This window comes from Tenrec ecaudatus, chromosome 12 (genome assembly GCF_050624435.1).
Source record: "Tenrec ecaudatus isolate mTenEca1 chromosome 12, mTenEca1.hap1, whole genome shotgun sequence".
Lineage (NCBI taxonomy): Eukaryota > Metazoa > Chordata > Mammalia > Afrosoricida > Tenrecidae > Tenrec > Tenrec ecaudatus.
Window position 1 is genome coordinate 33,849,450 of NC_134541.1, and position 19,863 is coordinate 33,869,312.

General features: G+C 54.7%; 1 protein-coding gene across 1 annotated transcript in view; it reads left to right on the top strand.

Annotated features, from left to right (window-relative positions):
- Positions 1-6,514: 6,514 nt before the first annotated feature.
- EBF4 (EBF family member 4) overlaps positions 6,515-19,863 on the top strand; it is a 69,662-nt gene continuing 56,313 nt past the window's right edge. The window contains exons 1-2 of the mRNA XM_075563903.1: positions 6,515-6,911; positions 7,414-7,535. Coding sequence (XP_075420018.1) covers positions 6,594-6,911; positions 7,414-7,535 — 440 coding nt within the window. The 5' untranslated portion in view covers positions 6,515-6,593. The remainder of the gene's footprint in view (positions 6,912-7,413; positions 7,536-19,863) is intronic.

The window sequence follows — 19,863 nt, forward strand, 5'->3', positions numbered from 1 at the left end:
TGGGGTTACCGTTGGTGTCTCCCTGCTATGGAGGGCATGTTCAGGTTAGGGTTGGGGTTCCTATCCCATCAGGAGAACTCTGCCGCCCCATTGTGGCTGACCTTTATACACAACAACAGGAACGCATCACAACATTACAACAACGAGTGGATGAAAAGGGCTACCAAAAGCTGCCTAAGGTCTCGCGCCAATTATGTGAACCTCAGTAATAGGGAAAACTAGTTTACTGTGCTAGAAATCAAGAAAGGGGCACATACTGACCGGGAGAAGGCACAAGAGGAGCTGTTGGGGATATTGGAAATGTCTCGTATTTTAGCCTGGGTCGGTGGAAATATACATAAAAACTTATTGCCTGGTCTATTCGCGGTCTGTACACTAGTCATGCATGTCACTGTATGTAAATTATATCACTATATAAAAGCCAATAAATGTTTGAAAACTTTTTAAAAAGAGTAAGAAATATAAGCATTGGGCCAAATGGATCGCCTATATATAGTTTACCCACAAGAGTTTTGCCAGCAAAAAGGGGGGGCACAAAATAGGGGCCCCCTTGTCAGCAGCACTCCCGTACAAATGAGGGAAGCCTGTCACTGGGACCCACCCAGGAGTATGCGCGCGGGGGGGATAGGGGTGGGTGGGAGGGGGGCGGCAGCTTGTGCAGCCCCTGACATCTGGTCATGGGAGGCTGGCAAGAAGGGATTGGAAAGATTCTTTTTTAAAGAAGAAAGAAAAAAATGTGGATAAAAAGAAAACGATATAGAACGATGTGAACGCATTGGAAGCGGTTCTGGAAGAACTTGGTTGGTAAGTGCCAACAAATCCCTTCCAACTCCTAGCCCCCAGAAGAGTACATAGCACACCAGAAAGAACCCCCCCCCACCCAAATACATAAATAATACAAAAGAAAGCCCACCCAGGCCGGTGCCAGCCTCACAGCGGCTCCGTTGGGGTCCTTTGGTGCAGCCAGTGCGTCAGCGCCTCTTGGGGAGGCTTTTCCCTCCCCTCTGTGCCCTTCTCCATTTCCAAGCACGAGGTCATTTTCCAGGGACCGGTCGCTCCTGACAACCTGTCCGACTTACGTGGGACAGTCTCACCATCCTTGCAGCTAAGGAGCATTCTGGCTGTACTCCTTCCAAGACAGAATGGTTTGTTCTTTCGGCCATCCGTGGGTCTTTCAACACACTTCCCCAAAGCCGTAATTCCAATGTATGAATTCTTCCTGGGTCTCCTTATGCAGCGTCTACCTTTCCCAGGCACGCGGGGCTTGCCTGGGCTTCCCTTACTTCCAGAAGTAGCATCCTAAGGAAGAACCTGAAGAGGGGGCTTTGTGGATGACGCGCCTTGAGATGTAACCCACACAGAGGATCCACCTGGGCCAGATCCTCACCCCACTGCATTCAGAGCTGGGACAGCCCCTTCTACCTGCCATTCCATGCCCAACTGTTCCTGCAAGACTGACGATCAGCTCATTCTTCGCCCCCCACAACAATCTGGGGGATGTCTTTGACCCGGGAATTTGACCTTGCCCAAACAATTCCACACCCACGCACGCACCTTTTATTCATCAATGTCGACTATGGCCGTGGGCAGCTGCGAGGGCTCCAGGCAGAGATGCTATGGGCCCTGTTACTGCTTTAGGTTTTGGCGCTGGTAGGCTCCCCGGTGAAAGCTGGAGGCAAAAGAGAAGGCAGTGGCCGTTGAGGAAAAGGCAGTTGACTGGCTGATTTTGAGACTGTTTGTGGCTGGGAGGGGTGCAAGCCCCCACAAACACGGAGGGACTCTCAGGAGATTGAAACTGGACGCTCTGGCCAGCGTCCACCATGAGGACTCCCGTCACGTTACTACCAAAGCGGACTAACTGAGCCGCAATCGGAAATGGAGCCGGCAGAGGCCTCAGCGATAGGACGCGGGCCGAGCCGGTGCACCAGGCATTCCCCTGGAGTGGCCCTCTTCTACTGAGTTTGCCCCAACGGACTGTGTGACTGGCCACAATCAGGGCATCCTTTCTTACTTTGATTCCTTCTGCATTTTGATCCCCACCAGCGGATGGACCCAGACAGGTGAGTTCTGACCTGACATCCTGTGGCCTCCAGAGGGCGATGTAGCTCAACACACAGGCTGGCCAAGTCCCCCTCAGCCCTAATGCACCCCTCTGCGTTTGGTTTGTGTGCCCGTGCACCCCGTATGGAAAATGAAAGGGACAGGGTAGAGTGTTGGTGATTAAGAAATGCTGTTTTAAACTGAGACTTACAGGAAAATTCCTACTTCTTAGCATGCATGCTAGGTATCAGGATGATGTTCCAGGGTTAAACCTTCTTACCTTGCAGCAAGTGCCCTCTGCTATCCATGGGCTGCTCCTTCCACTGTGCTGAGCCAGCTTTCTCCTCTTCTTGTGCGTGTCTTTGCTTCTTTACGCCCTGGGCACCCCGGAGAGGCTCCGAGTGTGTACAACTTTCCCACCGTTGTCAGTGGTTTGGCAGTTGAGGGCTAGAAATCTCCTTCTTCCAATATAAGGGGACGCTATGGAAAAGTTTGCTTGCTTTTGGCTGGGTCTGGATTCTGCATCTGGCCTGTTGTCACCTCCAGTTCTTTACACTCAAACCAGTATTGGGGACTGGTCCTGGGGATTGTCAATCTTACCTGACCTTGGATTCATTCACCTCTGCAGTCAGAAGTGTGCCCTCTGACCTGATCTTGGGTTCATCAGCCTCTGTGACTACGTGTGAGGCAGGAGAAGCCTCCAGTCTGACATCTGACCTCCAGACTTGAAACTTGCCAGCTTCAGTAACTGTGTAAGCTTGTTTGCTTGATATAAACTATTCTCTGTCAATGACCGTGAGCCATAGAGTATAGCCTGTGTTTAATACTGTGTGTATTCTCCAGCACTGGGCACATAATAAGAACCCTATCCCACGACTGTGCGCATAAATGCCCATGACCTATAAAGGAGGAGGGCCTCAGAAGCTCTGGGCAGGGAGCTTCGGGTAGTAAGCTCCCACTTGGGCCAGGCAGGACAGGCCCTGGACTCTACAGCCCTGGACTCAACCCTCTGCGTCTGTCCCCAGCACTCCCCTATCTCTCAGTGACCATGCTCACAGCAGGTCCCTACAGGTGCCTGAAGACCGATTCTCTTGGCAAAGCTGTAGGAGTTTGAAAAGTGAAACTTGCCAATGGTATTAAGAGAATGAATGCAAAAACAAAAGCACACCTTAAAAGTAGCAGGGTGGGGGGGAGCTTCTGTCTACTAGGTCTACTGCAGACGTTTTCAACCTCTGACCACAAGGGCTGGTGTAGATTTGGCTTGTCCTCCCTACCCAGAGACTAGCCCCTTAGGCCAGTGGCTCTAATCCAGGAGTTCTCTGGGGACTGCAGATCCTGGGCTGCCTTGAACACACACACAAAGTTCAGAATTTCCCTCAGCTGATGACTGAGCCTTAGTTCAATGCGACCTGTCCAGGCTAACCAACCCCTTTCAGCCTCAGCATTATTCTAAGCACCTCGCCTTCAATTCTACCTTGGAAAGAGCCTTCTAGACCCATGAGGGTTTGCACCCCAAAGCCCTTCAGCCTCCATGCAAAGGAAGGTAGCCCTCACCTCCACTGACTCCAGGGGAGAAAGGAGTTCTGAGAGTGAAGGCATTCCAGTGGGAGAAGAAGCCAGAGGAAAGGAGTCAGGCTGAGAGAGAGAGGGGAAGCTGTGTGGGAAAGTGCATTTTTCCTCATCAATGATCCAGGAACTCACAGGGCGGAGAGGGAATGGAGGGAGAGCTGGGAAGGAAGATTTAGATCAGGCATCTGAACTTCTCAAATGTCTCTGAATTTCACTCGTCTTTTGGTTGCGGGGAGGCAGGGCAGAGGAGAGACATGTGACAGTTTCTAGGCAGGTGATGGCCTAAGTCACACAGAGCGTTCAAAACGGCTGTCAGGAGAATGGAGGATGGCAGGGAGACAGGTAAGCGGCTGTGACCAGAACTGGGGCAGACTTCTCCTCCAGGTCAGACGTTTGTGAAGACCCTAGCTATAGGTACGGGGGTAGGAAGGAACCCTGGTGGAGTTATGGGTTAAGGGTTGAGGTGTTAACCACACAGTTGGCGGTTCAAGTCTATCATGCACTCTGAAGGAGAAAGACGAGGCTGTCTGCTCTCATAAAGAACATCAGCTTCAGAAACTCTTTTTAGAGTCACTATGGGTCAGAATTGACTCCATGGCTGTGGGACAGGGATATATAAAGGAAGATCCTCAAGACCTGACCAACAGATGGCCACAGTAGCAGAGTGAAGAGAGTATCAGAGATGGCTCCTGGGGACTCTGGTGGCGAGCAGGAGGAATTGCCATGGACAGACAGAGATGACCGAGACTAGGGCTTGGGCAGACCCAACCTGAGCCCAGTGGCAGAGCCACTCCCGACGGGACCCTCCTCCCCTAGGTGGGTGCTGCTCCTCCCCCAAGATCGAGCCCCCTTTTGTTCTCACTAGTGGGAAACAGGCCAGGAGCCCACCCATAGGGCTCTAGTCTCCAAAGCTGGCTTCTGATGCTGTGGTCCAGCAGTTGTCCAAACCTGACAGCCAAGGAGGGGAGGCTTGCCCACAGCAGCCTGGAGGGACGCTTAGAGGGGCAGAGAGAAACAGCATGTTTTCACCTGGCTGTGTGGGGAAGGGGCACCTGTGGCGAGCCCACTGTCGCAGGGAAGTCAGAGGGCCTGGCCGGGGATACGATAAGAGCAGCAGCAGACAGCAGGCAGCAGACAAGCTGGAAGGAAGCCTGGCTAGGAGGGTTTCTGAACTGGCTTGCTGGAGGCTGGCAAGGCATCCTTGGGTAGAAGACTCTGGCAAACTTTCTCAGGAGGGGAAGCCCTTGAGGAAGGAAGCAGGCAGACACAAGGAAAGAGACAGACACAGAGGAAAGAGAGGATCGAGGTAAGAAGAGGAAACCAGATAGCACCACCTCAGGGGTGGGCAGAGATGGGGCCAATCAAAGTGGCCTCTGAGTCTACATACTTCCCCAGGGCAAAGGAGAGGAGGCTGGGAGACAAGACTGGGGCACACCCCAAGAGCCCAGAGGGGCTGAGAGAGCTGGGAGGGCACTGCCAAGATGACCTCTGTCGGTCTACCAAGGAAGAGGCAGAGTGCTGTTGGAAACTGAAAGTCAGAGAGAGGTGTGAAGGCTCCAGGGCAGAGTGCATCAAGTCTAGAGCAGTTTGGGGGCGTTTCTCTAGCGCCCTGCTTCTCAGATCACCTGGGAGCCTGTTCAGATGCAGGTTCTGGTTCAGCCAGTGGGGAGGTGGGAAGCCTGAGTCTGCATTGTTCGCAGATGCCACTGATGGTGCTAGCCTGGGGCCATTACTGTATGGAACAAGGTTTTGGAGAGGCAGATGAACATGAGGAGGTGGAGAAAGTATTGGTGGAAGAATCCATCTTAAGGAGAGCCCTCTTTGGGATAAAAGCTGAGACCTCCCGGAGTCTGGGTGGGAGTGACAGTTCCTGCAGGTGATGGGGAGGACAGGGAGGAGAAGTGACAAAGAGGCTCAGGAGAGCAGATGAGGGAGCCTCTTGGGTGGCAGGAGGCCAGGCAGGACCCCGAGAGCTTACATGAAGGTCAAGGTGGCAGGACACTTGGATGGTCCCCCAAAGAGGAAAAGTGACCCCTTCCCCCCAGGGTGGCTGAGAATGAGGATGGCAGGCAGGCACTGGGAAAGTGTTGGCTCATTCCTGCACATCCAGGACCCACCAGACCAGAATGTGGGGCAAGGGGCAGAAATGACTCTGCCCTAGGGCCGAGTGCCAGCACATGGCTAACAAAAGGGGGATGCAGTCTGAAAGGGGCTGGTCTGGGCTGGTCTCCTGGTCCTAACACTGGACACTGACCACCAGCCACCAAGAGGCATCATCAAGAGGAAAGGGTTGTGGTAAAAGTTTAGACAACGCAGGGACAGTGAACAGAGATGGGGTTGGAAAGAGCTGCCCAGCTTGTCTGGGGCCCCCCAGACAGACTGGAAGAGGTCTGAGCTCTGGGCTGGGGTTAAACCGGGGTCATGCCAGCCAGGGAAAATGTGGGCGACCAGCATTGCGAGTAACAGATTGGAGGCGTCAAAGAGTGCAGGCAGCCCAGGAACAAGGAGTCGACGGGGAGAATTTGGCGGGTGCTTGGGGAAGGGGGACGAGGCTGCGAAGACCCAGGAGCTTCGTCGGCGGTGGGGTGGAGGGAGGCAGCGGAGGTTCCAGAGCACGACACGACCCGCTCCTCCAGCTGCAGCCAGGCTTCCTCGCCACGCAGCCCCGATCCTCCCCATTCGGGCCTCCCTGGCCCCCGCCGGCCCTGCCAGCTCCCTCCGGCGGCCGCAGGCAGGCCACAGCCCCCAGCCCCCGCGACCGGCTCGCCAGGGTCCGCCCCGCCGCCGCGGCCCGGGCCCGGCCGCTCCTCCCCCGATGATGTCACGTCCCTGGCCGCCCCTCGGCCGGCCGCGCCGCCCCGCCCCCGCTCCCCCGGCCCCCAGTCCCCTGGGCCCTCCCGCTCCCGCCAGCCCTCCTCCCTCCCGCGCTCCCTCCCTTCGGCTCCCGCTCCCCCGGGAGCGGCGGCGGCGGCGGCGGCGGCGGGATGGCCCGGGCCCGCGGCCAGGCCCTGGGGAGCGGCGGGCGGCGGCGGCCGCGGCGGGGCGGCGCGGGAACCGGGCCCCGGGGGGAGTCGGCCGGGCTGCTGCTGCTGCTGCTCCAGGTGCTGCCGCCCGGGGCTGCGGCAGGGCCGGGGCGCCGGGGCGCACGGGGCGCGGGAGGCGGCGGCGGCGGCGGCTGGCCCGGCGCTCCCCCTGGCTTTCCGCGAGACGCGCGGCTGCTGCTGCTCCTGCCGCCGCTGCCCCTGCTGTCGCCGCCGCCGCCGCCGCCGACCCCCGCGCCCGCAGCCTCCGCCTCCCGGATGGTAATCAGCGCCCCGCGCCGGCGCCGCGGGCGGGCGGGAGGTGGGGGGCGAGGGGGAGAGGGCGGGCGGCCCCGCGCCCCCGCCTCGCCGGAGGCAGCCCCCGGGGCGCTCGGGGCCCCCCCTCCGACGACCGCGGCCCTGGGCAGCCGCCAGAGCGCGCCTCTGGGGCGCCTCCGCGAGGACCGCTGCGGGCTCCGCTCCCGCCCGCCCGCGCGCCCGCCCCGCCCGCTGGCAGCCCGCGCGCCCGCCGGCGCTCAGGCCGCGGGGGAATCCCTCCACCGCCCGCCCCGCGCCCCGGGAGGGGAGGGGACAGCACGGCGCCCGCGGACCCGCTTTCTCCGAGGGAGCGCCCAGAGGCTCGCGCGCACTGAGCCGCCGGGACTCGGCGCTGCGCTGCGCTCCTGGCGGCGCCCGGTGCCGTCGGGTCGGGCTGAGCGGGGCCGGCTCCCCGAGGCGGGGGGCGCTCGCTCACCCACTGCGCGCCCTTATGTTCCCCGCGCAGGACGCTCTGCCCCGCGGCGGGCTCAGCCTGAAGGAGGAGCCGCTGCTGCCCGCCGGCCTGGGCTCCGTGCGCTCCTGGATGCAGGGCGCGGGCATTCTGGACGCCAGCACCGCGGCGCAGAGGTAAGCGGGCGGGAGGGCGGAACCCGGCGGGAGGGCCCGACGGCTCGGCCACCGTGCGCCTGGGCTCGGCTTGCTCAGCGGCTGGGGCGCGGGTGGGGGGCAGCCACAACTCGGCGCGACCCAGACAAGCTCTCCCGCCCACCCTGTCCCGAGCGCCTCTGCCGGCCGCCTGCCTTCTGAGGATACGGGGCGGGGCTTGTGGGCCACTCCGGGCTGTCCCGGCTCTGACTTCTACTGTCGCTGACTCTCGGGGCGCTGCCCACAGTCCCGGGTCGTGACCCACAGATACCAGCTGTGAAAGGAGCTGCCCCCCACCCCCACCCCCGTCCCTTCCTGGCCAGTGCCTCTAGCTCCCCTGGTCCAAATCCTCCACCCTCCTCTCCTTTCCCACGCCCCTCAGAGTGAGAGGGTGGGTGCGCGAGCCCGACAAGCTGCCTGGGGGCCGAAGAGTGGGAGAGAGGATGAAGTGGGAAGTCGGTTTGATGGAGTGATTGGGGTTAGGTCTAGGGCAGGGTCCTGCTGGACGCAGTAGGTCAGGTGGGACCCAGCAACCACACAGTCGTCTCCATCACCGTCAGGAATCTGGGGAGGGAGCCTAGGGGATTAGACTCCGAATCTGGTAGGGAACTTTAAGAGCTCGTCGACACACCCTCCAGCACCGGTGCTCTGGGCTTTCGGTGAGGCTGAGACTGGTTGCTGAGACCGCCCTTGGGGAGGGAGTTCATAGTGATTTGGACTAGGGAGGTGGCCACTGGAGGCTGGGCTCTGGGCTTCCTTGCTGTTTGTCTAGCAGCTTACACAGCTTCTGGCAGGGAGTTGTCAGGCTGAGGGACACAGCCAGGGACACAGCTGCCGCCTCACACACGCATCCCTAGTCCTGCCCTGGCGACTCTGCTCACAGTTGAACCGCCCACCTCACCCCGTACCCCGGGTTCCACCAAATGACTCCTTTGCTGGCTGCGTTTCAGGGGGTGCCCCAGGAACTCAGTATCTCTTCCGGACTTGGGTCTTGCAAATGAATACCTTTCCCCTAAGTTTCACAGGTTATAAAACTATATTCCCGCCCCCCCCCCAAAGGAAAACACGAGCTCACCTCGGTGGACGTGTTAGTGTATTTCTTTCCCATTGACTTGCTTCTCCTGTGGGATGCATGCTGTTCCGTTTCTCCATCACTGTTGCTTTTTAATTGAACTTGAGACAGTTTCTTAACATGGCCCGCCTCGCCTGCAGCTCCACCACTGGCTGTGTGGTCAGAACTTCCTGGTAAGGATAGGTTGAGCCTTCAGGGGAGCTGCTGCCCACTAAGGGTTGCACTGCTAACTGCAAAGTCAGCAGTTCAAACCCAGCAGCTGCTCCCCGGAAGAGAGATGAGGGCGGCCTGTTCCCACAAAGATTTACAGCCTCAAAACCCCAACGTAAGGTTGCTATGTCTCAGAACTGCCTCAGTGGCAGTGGATGTGGGTTTGGGGCCACCCCCCTCCAATTCAGCCCTCTAGTTCTGCCCAGAGCCAGCAGGTTGGCTGAGGGGGAAGTAAGGATGAAGGAGGAGGCAGTGCCTGTTGCCTGTGTGGGGTGCAGGTAGTGCGGGGTGATGGATGTTCAATCGCCTCAGAGACTGAGGCAGCCTGCAGTCTTGGGAGTGGGTTTCCATCTCTGGGCCGCAGAAGGTTCCCAGCTTTTTGAACAGGGGCATGTCTTTAGGACTGAGCTGCTCATCTCTGAATCCGAAGACTTCTGTTTCAGGACACACAGATTGGCGACCCCGCGTGTTTGGTTGGTTGCAGGGCCCACACTGTTCTAGGAGAGCAGTCTCTTCCTGTCTCCTCCATCTCCCTGATGTTGCCTGTCATCTCTCCTACTTGCGTCTTGATCCTGAATCTGTCCTCCGCTCAGGTCTTTGGGCCCTAAATCAACAACAGCAAAACCAAGAACCCTGTTTTTTGCCTTGACCCCTTCCTCACCCTCCCTCTCACCTCTCAGACCCTGACCCTCTTATACCAGCACCCCCGCCCCCTGCTAGCAGGAGCGCTGCTTGAGGTCTGAGAGTTGCCTTGGGTGCTTTCCTTGCTTCCCCTTCCCAGGGAGCCACCTGGTTGTCAAGGCTTACAGATTTCCCCGTTGCGTCCTGCTCCTCAAAAACCGTAGCCCCCAGTTTTATGAAGGAAACATCCTAGTCCGCCACCACTTTCTTAAACATTTATTATTATTAATCATTTTATTGTGTGGCTCTTACAGATCTTATAACAATCCACACATCAATTGTTTTAAGCACACTTGTACATATGTTGTCATCATCATTTCCAAAACATTTCTTTCTACTTGAGCCCTTGGTATCAGCTTCTCTTTTTTTCTGGCCACTACCTTCTTCCTTGGCTTAAAGGATAACTGGCCAAAAAAAAAAAGGATAACTGGCCTGGCTTACTATCTCAGTCTCCTAGCCTCTTGCCTCCGCCTCAGTGATCCCTCAGAAACCCATCCTGCATGCACCTGAACCAGAGCAGGGTCTCCAAAGAGCATCGCTGATCATGCCTCTCCCTTGATACAAGGCATCAGGGACTCCCCGCTTCCTCCCACATGTTCCACCTCCAAGCCCATCACTCTCTGACCTGAACACTCCTTCCCAGCCTCTGTGTAACACTTGGGGTCTAAGCACCTCGGGGGAACGAGTGCTTGCACTCCTAAGTCCCGTCTTCTCATGAGCGAATCCTCCTGCCACCAGTATCCACACATCCACTGAATGATGGGCTGGGCTCACTTGGGTACCTCCTCCCCGCCCTCTTCTGTGCCATGGAACAGTTCTTAGGATGCGTAGGATGGGCTGCTTCCTGTAGGTCACAATCTGCTGTCCTGCTCTTTGCCCTGGCTTTCCTGCTCCACTAGCCCAGGGCTTCATCCCTGTGGACTGGGCACCCAGGGAAGTCAGGAGTGAATTCTATATAGAAGACTCCTAAAAAAAAAAAAAATTAAAAAAAAAAAAAAGAAGACTCCTGAAATCCCTTTCTGTTGAAGCATCCCTTCCACAGTGGGGGTCTCCAAGTTCTACCTGAGCACCTGGACCTAGGCACCAGAGGAGCTAGTGTTCCCCCGTTTTAAAATGCCTAGGTCTTACAGAAGGTGGGTGAGGAAGGAAACACCCAATCATCAGGGAGGTTCAGCTAGTGGGAAGGAGAGTCCTGAGTACAGGAGAGGCAGGGAGAGACAGGGAAGGGGTGGGAGTAGGGCTGCCTACTCTTAAAATGGAGACAACAAGAAGACCAGCAGGGACTTCCTGATGGGAAGCCAGGGGCAAGAGCCCCACCAAGGAATCCCGTCATTGCTGCCTCTGCCCTCCGCCAACAGGACCTTACCTCTGACTCACACGTCCAATCCCAGCTCACCTTCTCCAGCCTCCTGCGGCCCACGTCTTCCTGCAGGGGTCTCAGCACAGAGGGAGTTCTCGACTCCTTCCCATGGACATCTGGGGGCCCAGGCCAGCCCTTACTCTCCAAGAGACCCCTGGAAGGTCCCAGCCAGCCAGCTCCCTGAGCCGACCCCCGTATAGAAGCAGGGCCCCAGAGAGGGAAGCCAGCTGGGCTGCTTTCCTGTAAGCAGCTGCAGGCTAGCCTCCCTGCTAGGAAATGCTTTTGTTTGCTTTAATAATTAATAACCGCTCCTCAGCCTGAGGCTGCCAGGCACACTTAGGGGTGGGCAGAGAGAAATGGGGTGATAGTCTTTAGGGGGGTAGGGGGGCAAGAGGAAGAGTGGGAGAACAGGCCAGTGAGACCCCCTCTCTATCAGCCCTTGCCACCTCCAGGGACCGTGGTTGTTGAGGTGGTGGGAGGAGGGAGTATGAAGCTTGACTTATCCCTGAGGCAGGACCCTCTGAATGTGGGGTCTGGACAGTGGGCCCAGCCCTGGGCCTTTCCTCCTCCTGCATGGTTGAGATGGGGGAGCTTCAGCTTTTACCTGCTGCTTTGGTCTTCCCTGGCCCACAGCTCTGTCACGCTCCAGTTATGTCAGAGGCTGGGCAGGGTGAGGCCAATGGGTCTTGGTTAGAGGCAGGAACCTCTGGGTCTAGCTTGATGGTTATTAGGCAGTCCCAAGAGTCCGGAGATGCCTTCAGGACCAGCGGGAAGCTTGGAGGAAGGGAAGATGCAGAAGAAAGGAGGGGAAGGAGCACCACGGAGGGGCGGAGGAGGAGTCACGTCAGGACTGGGCAAAGAAGGGCTGCTGGCTTAGGGCAATCCGTGACAAGGGGTGAGGTCCAAGAGGCACACACTCGGGTCCTTGCCCTCCTGGTGGGGATGGGCAGGAGGGAACACCAGCACTGCCCAGGGCCCTCAGGGTCTGTTCCCATCTCCCCAGCACCTCAGACTGGAGACCGGCCAAACTCAAGTTGGGAGACCCTGGGGTTGACAAGAATTCGGGTTTGAGGTTGGGGAAGAAGGTGCCCATGATGCCCCTGCGGGGACTCCAAGGTTCCAGCCCACCCACTTGTCTGTGGGGGGCTGGAATGATGGTTGGTTAAGCTGGTTCTATTTCTTTCTTTTAAAAAAAATTATTTTATTGGGAACTCTTACAGCTCTTATCACAATCCATCCATCCATCCATCCATCCATTGTGTTGAGCACATTTGTACATTTGTTGCCATCATCATTCTCAAAACATTTTCTTTCTACTTGGTATCAGCTTCTCATTTTTCCCCTCCCTCCCTCCCTCCCCTCCCCTTTCCCCCATCCCTCATTAACCCTTGTTAATTTATATTTTATTATTATTTTGTCATGTCTTACACTGACCGATGTCTCCCTTTACCCACTTTTCAGTTGTCCATCCACCAGGGAGGGGTTTATATGCAGGTCCTTGTGATTGGTTTCCTCTTTCTCCTCCTGCCTTTCCCTTCCCCTACTCTCATTATTGGTCTTGAGGGGTTGTTCTGTCCTGGATTCCCTGTGTTTCCTGTTCTGATCTGTACCCATGTACGTCCTCTGGTCTAGCCAGATTTGTAAGGTAGAATTGGGGTCATGATAGTGGTGGGGAGGAAGCATTAAAGAACTAGAGGAAAGTTGTATGTTTCATTGTTGCTATACTGCACCCTGACTGGCTCGTCTTCTCCCTGAGACCCTTCGGTAAGGGGATGTCCAGCTGTCTATAGAGGGGCTTTGGGTTCCCACTCCCCCCCATTCACATTGATAAGATTTTTTTGATCTGGGGGTCCTATTTCTAATAAGCAAGTAGTCAGAGAGAAGACCCTGTGTGGTACAAATGGCTGCCTACTGATGTGCTGGTGAGGTTGGTGGTTCAAAGCCAGGGTGCTCACACTTTTACAGCATGTGAGCTACTTCTAAAATGATCAAGTCAAAATGATCTACCAACTACAAAAATGCAAAACATTTATTTATTACATTTATTCATAAATTAATCTAGAATTATTTATATGTACAATGTATGTTTATGGACTTTGCATAACTGCATGAGTCCATATTGTACAACACAACACAATTAACTATGTACGTTTTGTGTCATGACCTGAATTTACTCTGATGACTTGCACTGAATGGAATGAGCCAGGGATGCACAGTCGGACAGTAGCTGCTGACAGCCAGCCTCAAGCACACTTCCAAATGCTCATCTGTCATGGTGGAACGGTGCTGGGACTTAATGAGCTTTATGTGGGAAAAGGCTGACTCACATGAATAAGTAGAGCCGAATAACACAGTCAAGGAAGTAGCACGTTTTCTCATGTTTGGGTACTTTCCCTCTGCGAGTACGTTCCAGAACTGTTCATGTGCTCTGGACTTCAGCTGAAGGTTGGCTTGCAGTGTCAAAATCTCCCATTCCGTATGAAAGTGATACAATTTTGTCTTCTTGCTTGGTCCGGCTCTCCCACTCATCTTAATACCCTTTCTTATGTTTAAGATTTTAAAAAGCCCCAAGGTCTAAAAATTGGCGATAACTTAGCTTGTCAGTTTTGCTGCACTTAGCACAGTTGTTTGCGCATGCGTTTGACACCCAAGATTGCATCGGATTGACTGTGCTATATATCAAGTGACAGGATTGATGATAGGCTTACGTCTATTTTTTAATGCTGTGCGATCTATCCACACTGCATTTGCGATCGACTAGTAGATAGTGACGGACGTATTGAGCACCACTGTTCCACGCTTTTCCAGTGTGCAGGAGTGTAGTGTCCCGTCAGGGTTCCAGTCTCGATTCTGCAGCCCTGCCTGGAACTGTGGTGCACGGGGCGTGGCCTGCTGGCTGTCAGTGTCCCTTAGTTTTCTGTGTCCCATTAATTGACTGGAGCCCTGGTGGTCCAGTGGGTTAAGTACGGAGCTGCTAACCACAAAGGCCGTGGACTCGAGAGAGAAAAATGAGGCTGTGCTCCCGCTGCCTGGATCAGCCTGGGAAAGCCACCTAGGCAGTTCATCCTCTGGCGTCCCTGTGAGTCGGCAAGTGTTGGCTGGATGGCAGCGTGCTTATTGGTTTCAGTTTATATAAGTGGCTGCGTTTCTGTGAATTCTTGGACACCACTGTGGCCTCAGGCGGATGGTGTCCCTCGCCCAGATGGTTTGTTTTTGTTTTGTCTTGCTTTGTGTTGTTTTTTTCTTTTTTAAATCGTTGAGGAAGCACTAAAGTGCTAGAGGAAAGTTGTATGTTTCATTGGTGCTACACTACACCCTGACTGGCTTGTCTCTTTCTTGTGACCCTTCTATGAGGGGATGTCCAGTGGTCTACAGATGGGCTTTGGGTCTCCACTGTGCTCTCCTCCTCATTCTCATTGATAGGATTTTTTGTTCTGGGTCTTCAATGCCTGATACCTACCCATCGACACCTGATGATCACACAGGCTGGCGTGCTTCTTCCATGTGGGCTTGGTTGCTTCTCAGCTAGATGGCTGCTTGTTTATCTTCAAGCCTTTAAGGTCCCAGACACTATGTCATTTGATAGCCTGGCACCAATAGCTTTCTTCACCACATTTGTTGATGCACCTGCTTGGTGAGAATCATGAAATGCCAGTTAATAGATTAAAGTGTTCTTGCATTGAGGGAGTACTTGAGAAGAGGCCCAGTGTTCGTCTGCTACTTTAATACTAAACCTACAAATATATGCACATAGATCTATTTCCCCATCCTCATATATAAATATATTTACATCTGTACCTGCCTATATTTAGACCTCTATAAATGCCCTTTGTCTTCTAGTTCTTTCTTCTATTTCCTTTTACTTTCCTCTTGTCCCACTATCATGCTCAGCCTTCATTTGGGTTTCAATAATACCTCTTGGTTACATTGCCCTTGATCAAGCCCTACCAAGGTTCCTACACCCTCCTTGCCATTGATTTTGGATCACTTGTTCCCTTGTCCCTGGGTTTGTTAACACCTTTCCTTCACCTCCCCCTTTCCCATATCCTCCCACCTCCTAACTGTGGGTCCCTTTGTTTTCTCCTCCAGATTGTTTATCCTACCTATCTTTTCTATATAGAACTGCAGAGATAATAATATAAATAAAAAACAAGACAGAGCAAAACAACAACAAAAAACCAATGACAAAAAAGAGAAAAGCCTGTAAATAGTTCAGGGTCTGTTTGTTGACCTTTAGGAATGTTTTCCAGTCAAGTCTGATGGGGTGCCACACCCTGGCCCCAAAGTCTATTTTGGTGTTCTCTGGGTACTTCCTTGCTCTGCTCCCCTTGTTCTGTTGCACACCCTTTAGTGTTTTGCCTCAGTGTGGTGGGATCAGATAGGGCGCAATTCCTACACTGTGTCTCCAGTGTTGTCCCCTGTAGGGCTGTGGGTCAGTGAGGGATGTCCCGTCTCGTCGCGGGGCCGGCCATATGGTCCTCTCTGGGCATTGGCTGCTCTGAGCAGGAATATCGTCCTTAGGGCTTGGTGGGCCAGGATGTGCTCCACTCTCTCTTCCTCCTACTTCTTGTGCTCCTGTGTGCTCTGATCAGACATGTCCCTCTCCCTGAGCTGCAGCTTCAGTGCTGTCCTCTGAAGTGAATTCTCCTGGGGGGAGGGGCCGGCCCCTCAGGTATTGGTCTTTTTTAAGGCTTACTAAATGTTTCTCTATTATTTAAAAGAAGAAGAAGAAAGAGAAAAAAAAAAACAGGAGTCCTGGCAGCATAGTGATGATGAGTTAGGCCGCCAACTGTAAGGTTAGCGGTTTGAAACCGCCAGCCGCTTTCTACTCCCGCAAACAGTTACTGTCGGGGAAACTCACAGGGGCCAGTTCCACCCTGTCGTAAAGGGTCAACTATGTGTTGGCATTGACTCAATGGCAGTGAGTTTAGAATTTTAAAAATTATTCTAGATGAGTAAGCGTTGGTGAGAGGCACCTCTGCGGACAGACCTGGCAATCGGCTTCCACAGGCCTCCCCTGACACCCACAGAGTTGCCAGGAGGCAGAGTTGACTGAGTAGCAATTGGTTTGTTTGGATTTGGTCGTCAGAGAGGTGACGAACACCGGGGGACCTTCCCTGGGAGAGGGCCCAGGCTGTGAGAGTGCCTGGCTTTTACTAGACAGTGCCAGGGCCCAGCATCCTGTTCACCTGTCCCAAGGAAGCCCTCCCGGGACAGGCTGGGAGCTCCTGGCGACAGCAACCGACTAAGTCTGCAGCCCCAGTGGGTCCTCACAGACACCCCAGCTCCTCTGATGCACAGGGCACCTGAGTGGCCCGGTTATGAAGGTCTGCTCATCTCCCCCTGAGTTCTCAAAGCTCACTCTTGGTTCCCTACACATCCGCTTTCCTCCAGCCCAGACTGATCTGTGCCCACTGGGGCCTGCCGGGGTCACAGCCGATCGGGCGTCTTTAACCGCTGGCTCTATTTCAGGGCAGAAGGGAGGTGAGGGCATGGTGAGGCAGGAAAACGGGCTCCCACATTTGAGTTCTTTGGAACAGGAGCACCTGCCCCACCGGCCCAGCACCCCCACCCCCAACTTGATAAGCAAACGCAATACGTGAACGTTTTGTCTGAAACAACCTTTTCTGGAAAGCAGGGAAATCGGTCATCGGTTTGGAGTTATCCGAGAATGGTTAAGGTGGCAGTGTCTGCGGAAGATGGGGGTGCATGGGGGCTGCTTTGCCCCCTAATGCTGCTAGGTGAATGAGAGCTACCTACGAGGCCACGGGCGCCATCAGTGTGCGGAGCAGCTGGGGGCAGCACTGACTTGTTTGTCATAAGCTGCTACCCGCGAAGGCATACTCAGGCACTCCGGGTTATAGCTCCGGCCTGCGACTTGGCTGGCTTCCATCCTCACTCAGGCCTCTGGATAGATGGGCCGCTTGGTACCCGTCCAAGGGGTTCGGTTGGTGCCCCACTCATGCCCCTCCAAGTCAGCTGCTGTTACATCCGTTCCAACTCACAGCTACCCTGTGTATATCAGGGTAGATCTGGAGTTTTCATGTAGAACTGGATTTTCAGGAGACTGCCAGCCCTTTCTTCCAAGGTCCCTCCAGAACCTTTAGAACCTTTAACCTTTCAGCTAGTAGCCCAGCTCTGCTCCTTTAGCACCACCTAGCGATCCTCTCCCAGGAGCCCTGCGAGCAGAGTGTTACACACTGAGTTCTACCCACAAGGTCAGCAGTTTGAACCCCTGAGTTGCTACGAAGGCAAAAGCTGAGGCCGTCTGCTCCTCTAAAGACTTAAAGTCTCGGGAACCCACAGGGGCAGTTCTCCCTTGCCCTGTACAGACGCTGGGAGTCAGAATCAACTGATGGCAGTTTTTGTCTGTTTGCTTGTTTGTGGGTTACTTATAGCCCTCAGGATTCTCAGTAAAGGGTGGGGGTCTGGGGGGGTGTACCTGAATTCTCTGGTACTACTGGCCTGCCTCCAAGTGGGCAGAGGCAGCTCTGGCAACTTGAAATCTTAGTACAGTGGTTCTCAACCTGTAGGTCGCAACCCCTTTGGGGCTCAAACAACCCTTTCAAGATGACGTTCTAAGATAGTGGTTCTCAACCTTCCTAATGCTACTCCATCACTGTAAATTTGCTACTGTTATGAATCATCAGGTAAATATCTGATATGCAGGATGTATTAGGCGACCCCCGTGAAAGGGTTGTTTGATCCCCAAAGGGGTCACGACCTATAGGTTGAGAACCACTGTACTAAGATTTCAAGTTGCCAGAGCTGCCTCTGCCCACTTGGAGGCAGGTGGGAAGTACCAGAGAATTCAGGTACACCCCCTACCCCCCACCAAATAGCCCTTCACCAATGACTCCCTGGAGTTGGTGGATAGGTACCCTAGCTCCCTCCCCCTTCCTTTCCCCTGGGTGTCATGGTGGCTCTGATGCAGGTGAGTGCTGCAGTTGCCATGGGCCCCCAGGGGGACCCAGCCCCAGTTGCCCACAGCAGTAACTTGTTGATAAAAACAAACACAAGCCAGTTGCCATGGAGTTGATGCCAACTCGTGGTCCCGATGTGTTTCAGAGTGGAACTACCCCCACCCCACCCCACAGGGTTTTCAGGGCGGCGACCTTTCGGAAGCAGGTCACCAGGGCTTTACCTTTAATCCTGGTCTCATGTCCCCAAAGGAGCCCTGGTGGCACAGTGGTTTAAGCGCCAGCCTCTTCACCACGAGGTCGGCAGTTCCGCCTACCAGCCAGCCTCACATGCTCTGCAGGAGAAACACCGGCGCCAATGCCCATGGTGGAGTTCTGGTGACGTTGTGGTGACATGCTAACCACGAGGTCGGCAGTTTGAAACCACCAGCTGCTCCGTGGGAGAGAGATGGGGCATTCTGCTCCGGTGAAGAGTTTCAGTTTTGGAAACTCATAGGGGGCAGTTCTACCCTGTCCTATAGGGTTGCTGTGAGTTGGCATCAACTCAATGGCAGAGAGAGAGAGAGAGAAAGAGAGAGAGAGAGAGAGAGAGAGAGAGAGAGAGAGAGAGAGAGAGAGAGAGAGAGAGAGAGAGAGAGCCCCTGAGATGGACGCTCTAGGCAGCAGTGCACTTCTACTCTGTCTTCTTGGGTCCTGTGTGAGTCAGAATCAACCCGATGGCAGTGGGTTGGGTGTTGGTCTATCTTACTTCTTCACCTTCCTACCAAAGTTTCCCATATGGAACTTACTGCGTTTGAACCCTGGCCTCGGCGTGTGGTTCTGGGGGAACCACATAAATCGCTGCCTCGCCTGACCTCAAGGACCCGGCTCCCATGTCCCTCCAGTGTTCTCAATAAAGGCGATATTGTCAGCAGACACTCTCCAAGTTTCTCCTTACACCCTAAGTGGCTCTCTCAGGCCGCCCCGTTTTGGACACCACAGGGTCAGAGACCAAGGTGTCAATCCACATCTTTTTGTCTCTAAGCCAGTGGGAAAGCTGAAAGCTGCCCCCACCTCCCATCCATGGGTATCCCCCTGGCATCTCTGTGCCCAGGCCACCCCCAGGGCTTCAGATAGCATGTCACACCCTGTCCACCTCCCCCGCCCGTCCCCTGCCCCAGCATGCATCTCCTGAGTTGTTGGAGTTCATCTCCGTTGCTTTCTTGTTGTCCTGTAATCTCGGTTTGTTTTCTCATTACAAGAGCCTTGCTGTTCCCAAGGGGAGCAGAGGGAAACCGTCCAGCCTCACAGCTCCATCCAGCAGCTGTTGATTGGTCATCCAGAGCACACTAGGGGCAGAGGTGCTGGGGGGTGGGGGGGAGCAGGAGAAGGGAGGCACAACCCAGACTTATCTCTCCCTCTCCCTCTTGTTTCTCCCAGCCCCTTCCCGGCGGACTGCCCGAGGGTCATTTCTATCTCTTGTCCTTAGAAAATACTAGGCTGTCCTTAGAGCAAAGCCTTTTCTCATTTTTTTCTTTTTTTACATTTTATTAGGGGCTCATACAACTCTTATCACAATCCACACATATACATACATCAATTGTATAAAGCACATCCGTACATTCTTTGCCCTAATCACTCTCAAAGCATTTGCTCTCCACTTAAGCCCTCTGCATCAGGTCCTCATTTTTTTCACCTCCCTCCCTGCTCCCCCCTCCCTCATGAGCCCTTGATAATCCACAGATTGTTATTTTGTCATATCTTGCCCTATCCGGAGTCTCCCTTCCCCCCCTTCTCTGCTGTCCATCTCCTAGGGAGGAGGTCACATGTGGATCCTTGTAATCAGTTCCTCCTTTCCAACCCACTCACCCTCCACTCTCCCAGCATCGCCCCTCACACCCCTGGTCCTGAAGGTATCGTCCACCCTGGGTTCCCTGTGCCTCCAGCTCCCATATGCACCAGTGTACAACCTCTGCCCTATCCAGTCCTGCAAGGTAGAATTCGGATCATGGTAGTTGGGGGGAGGAAGCATCCAGGATCTGGGGGAAAGCTGTGTTCTTCATCGGTACTACATCACACCCTGACTGA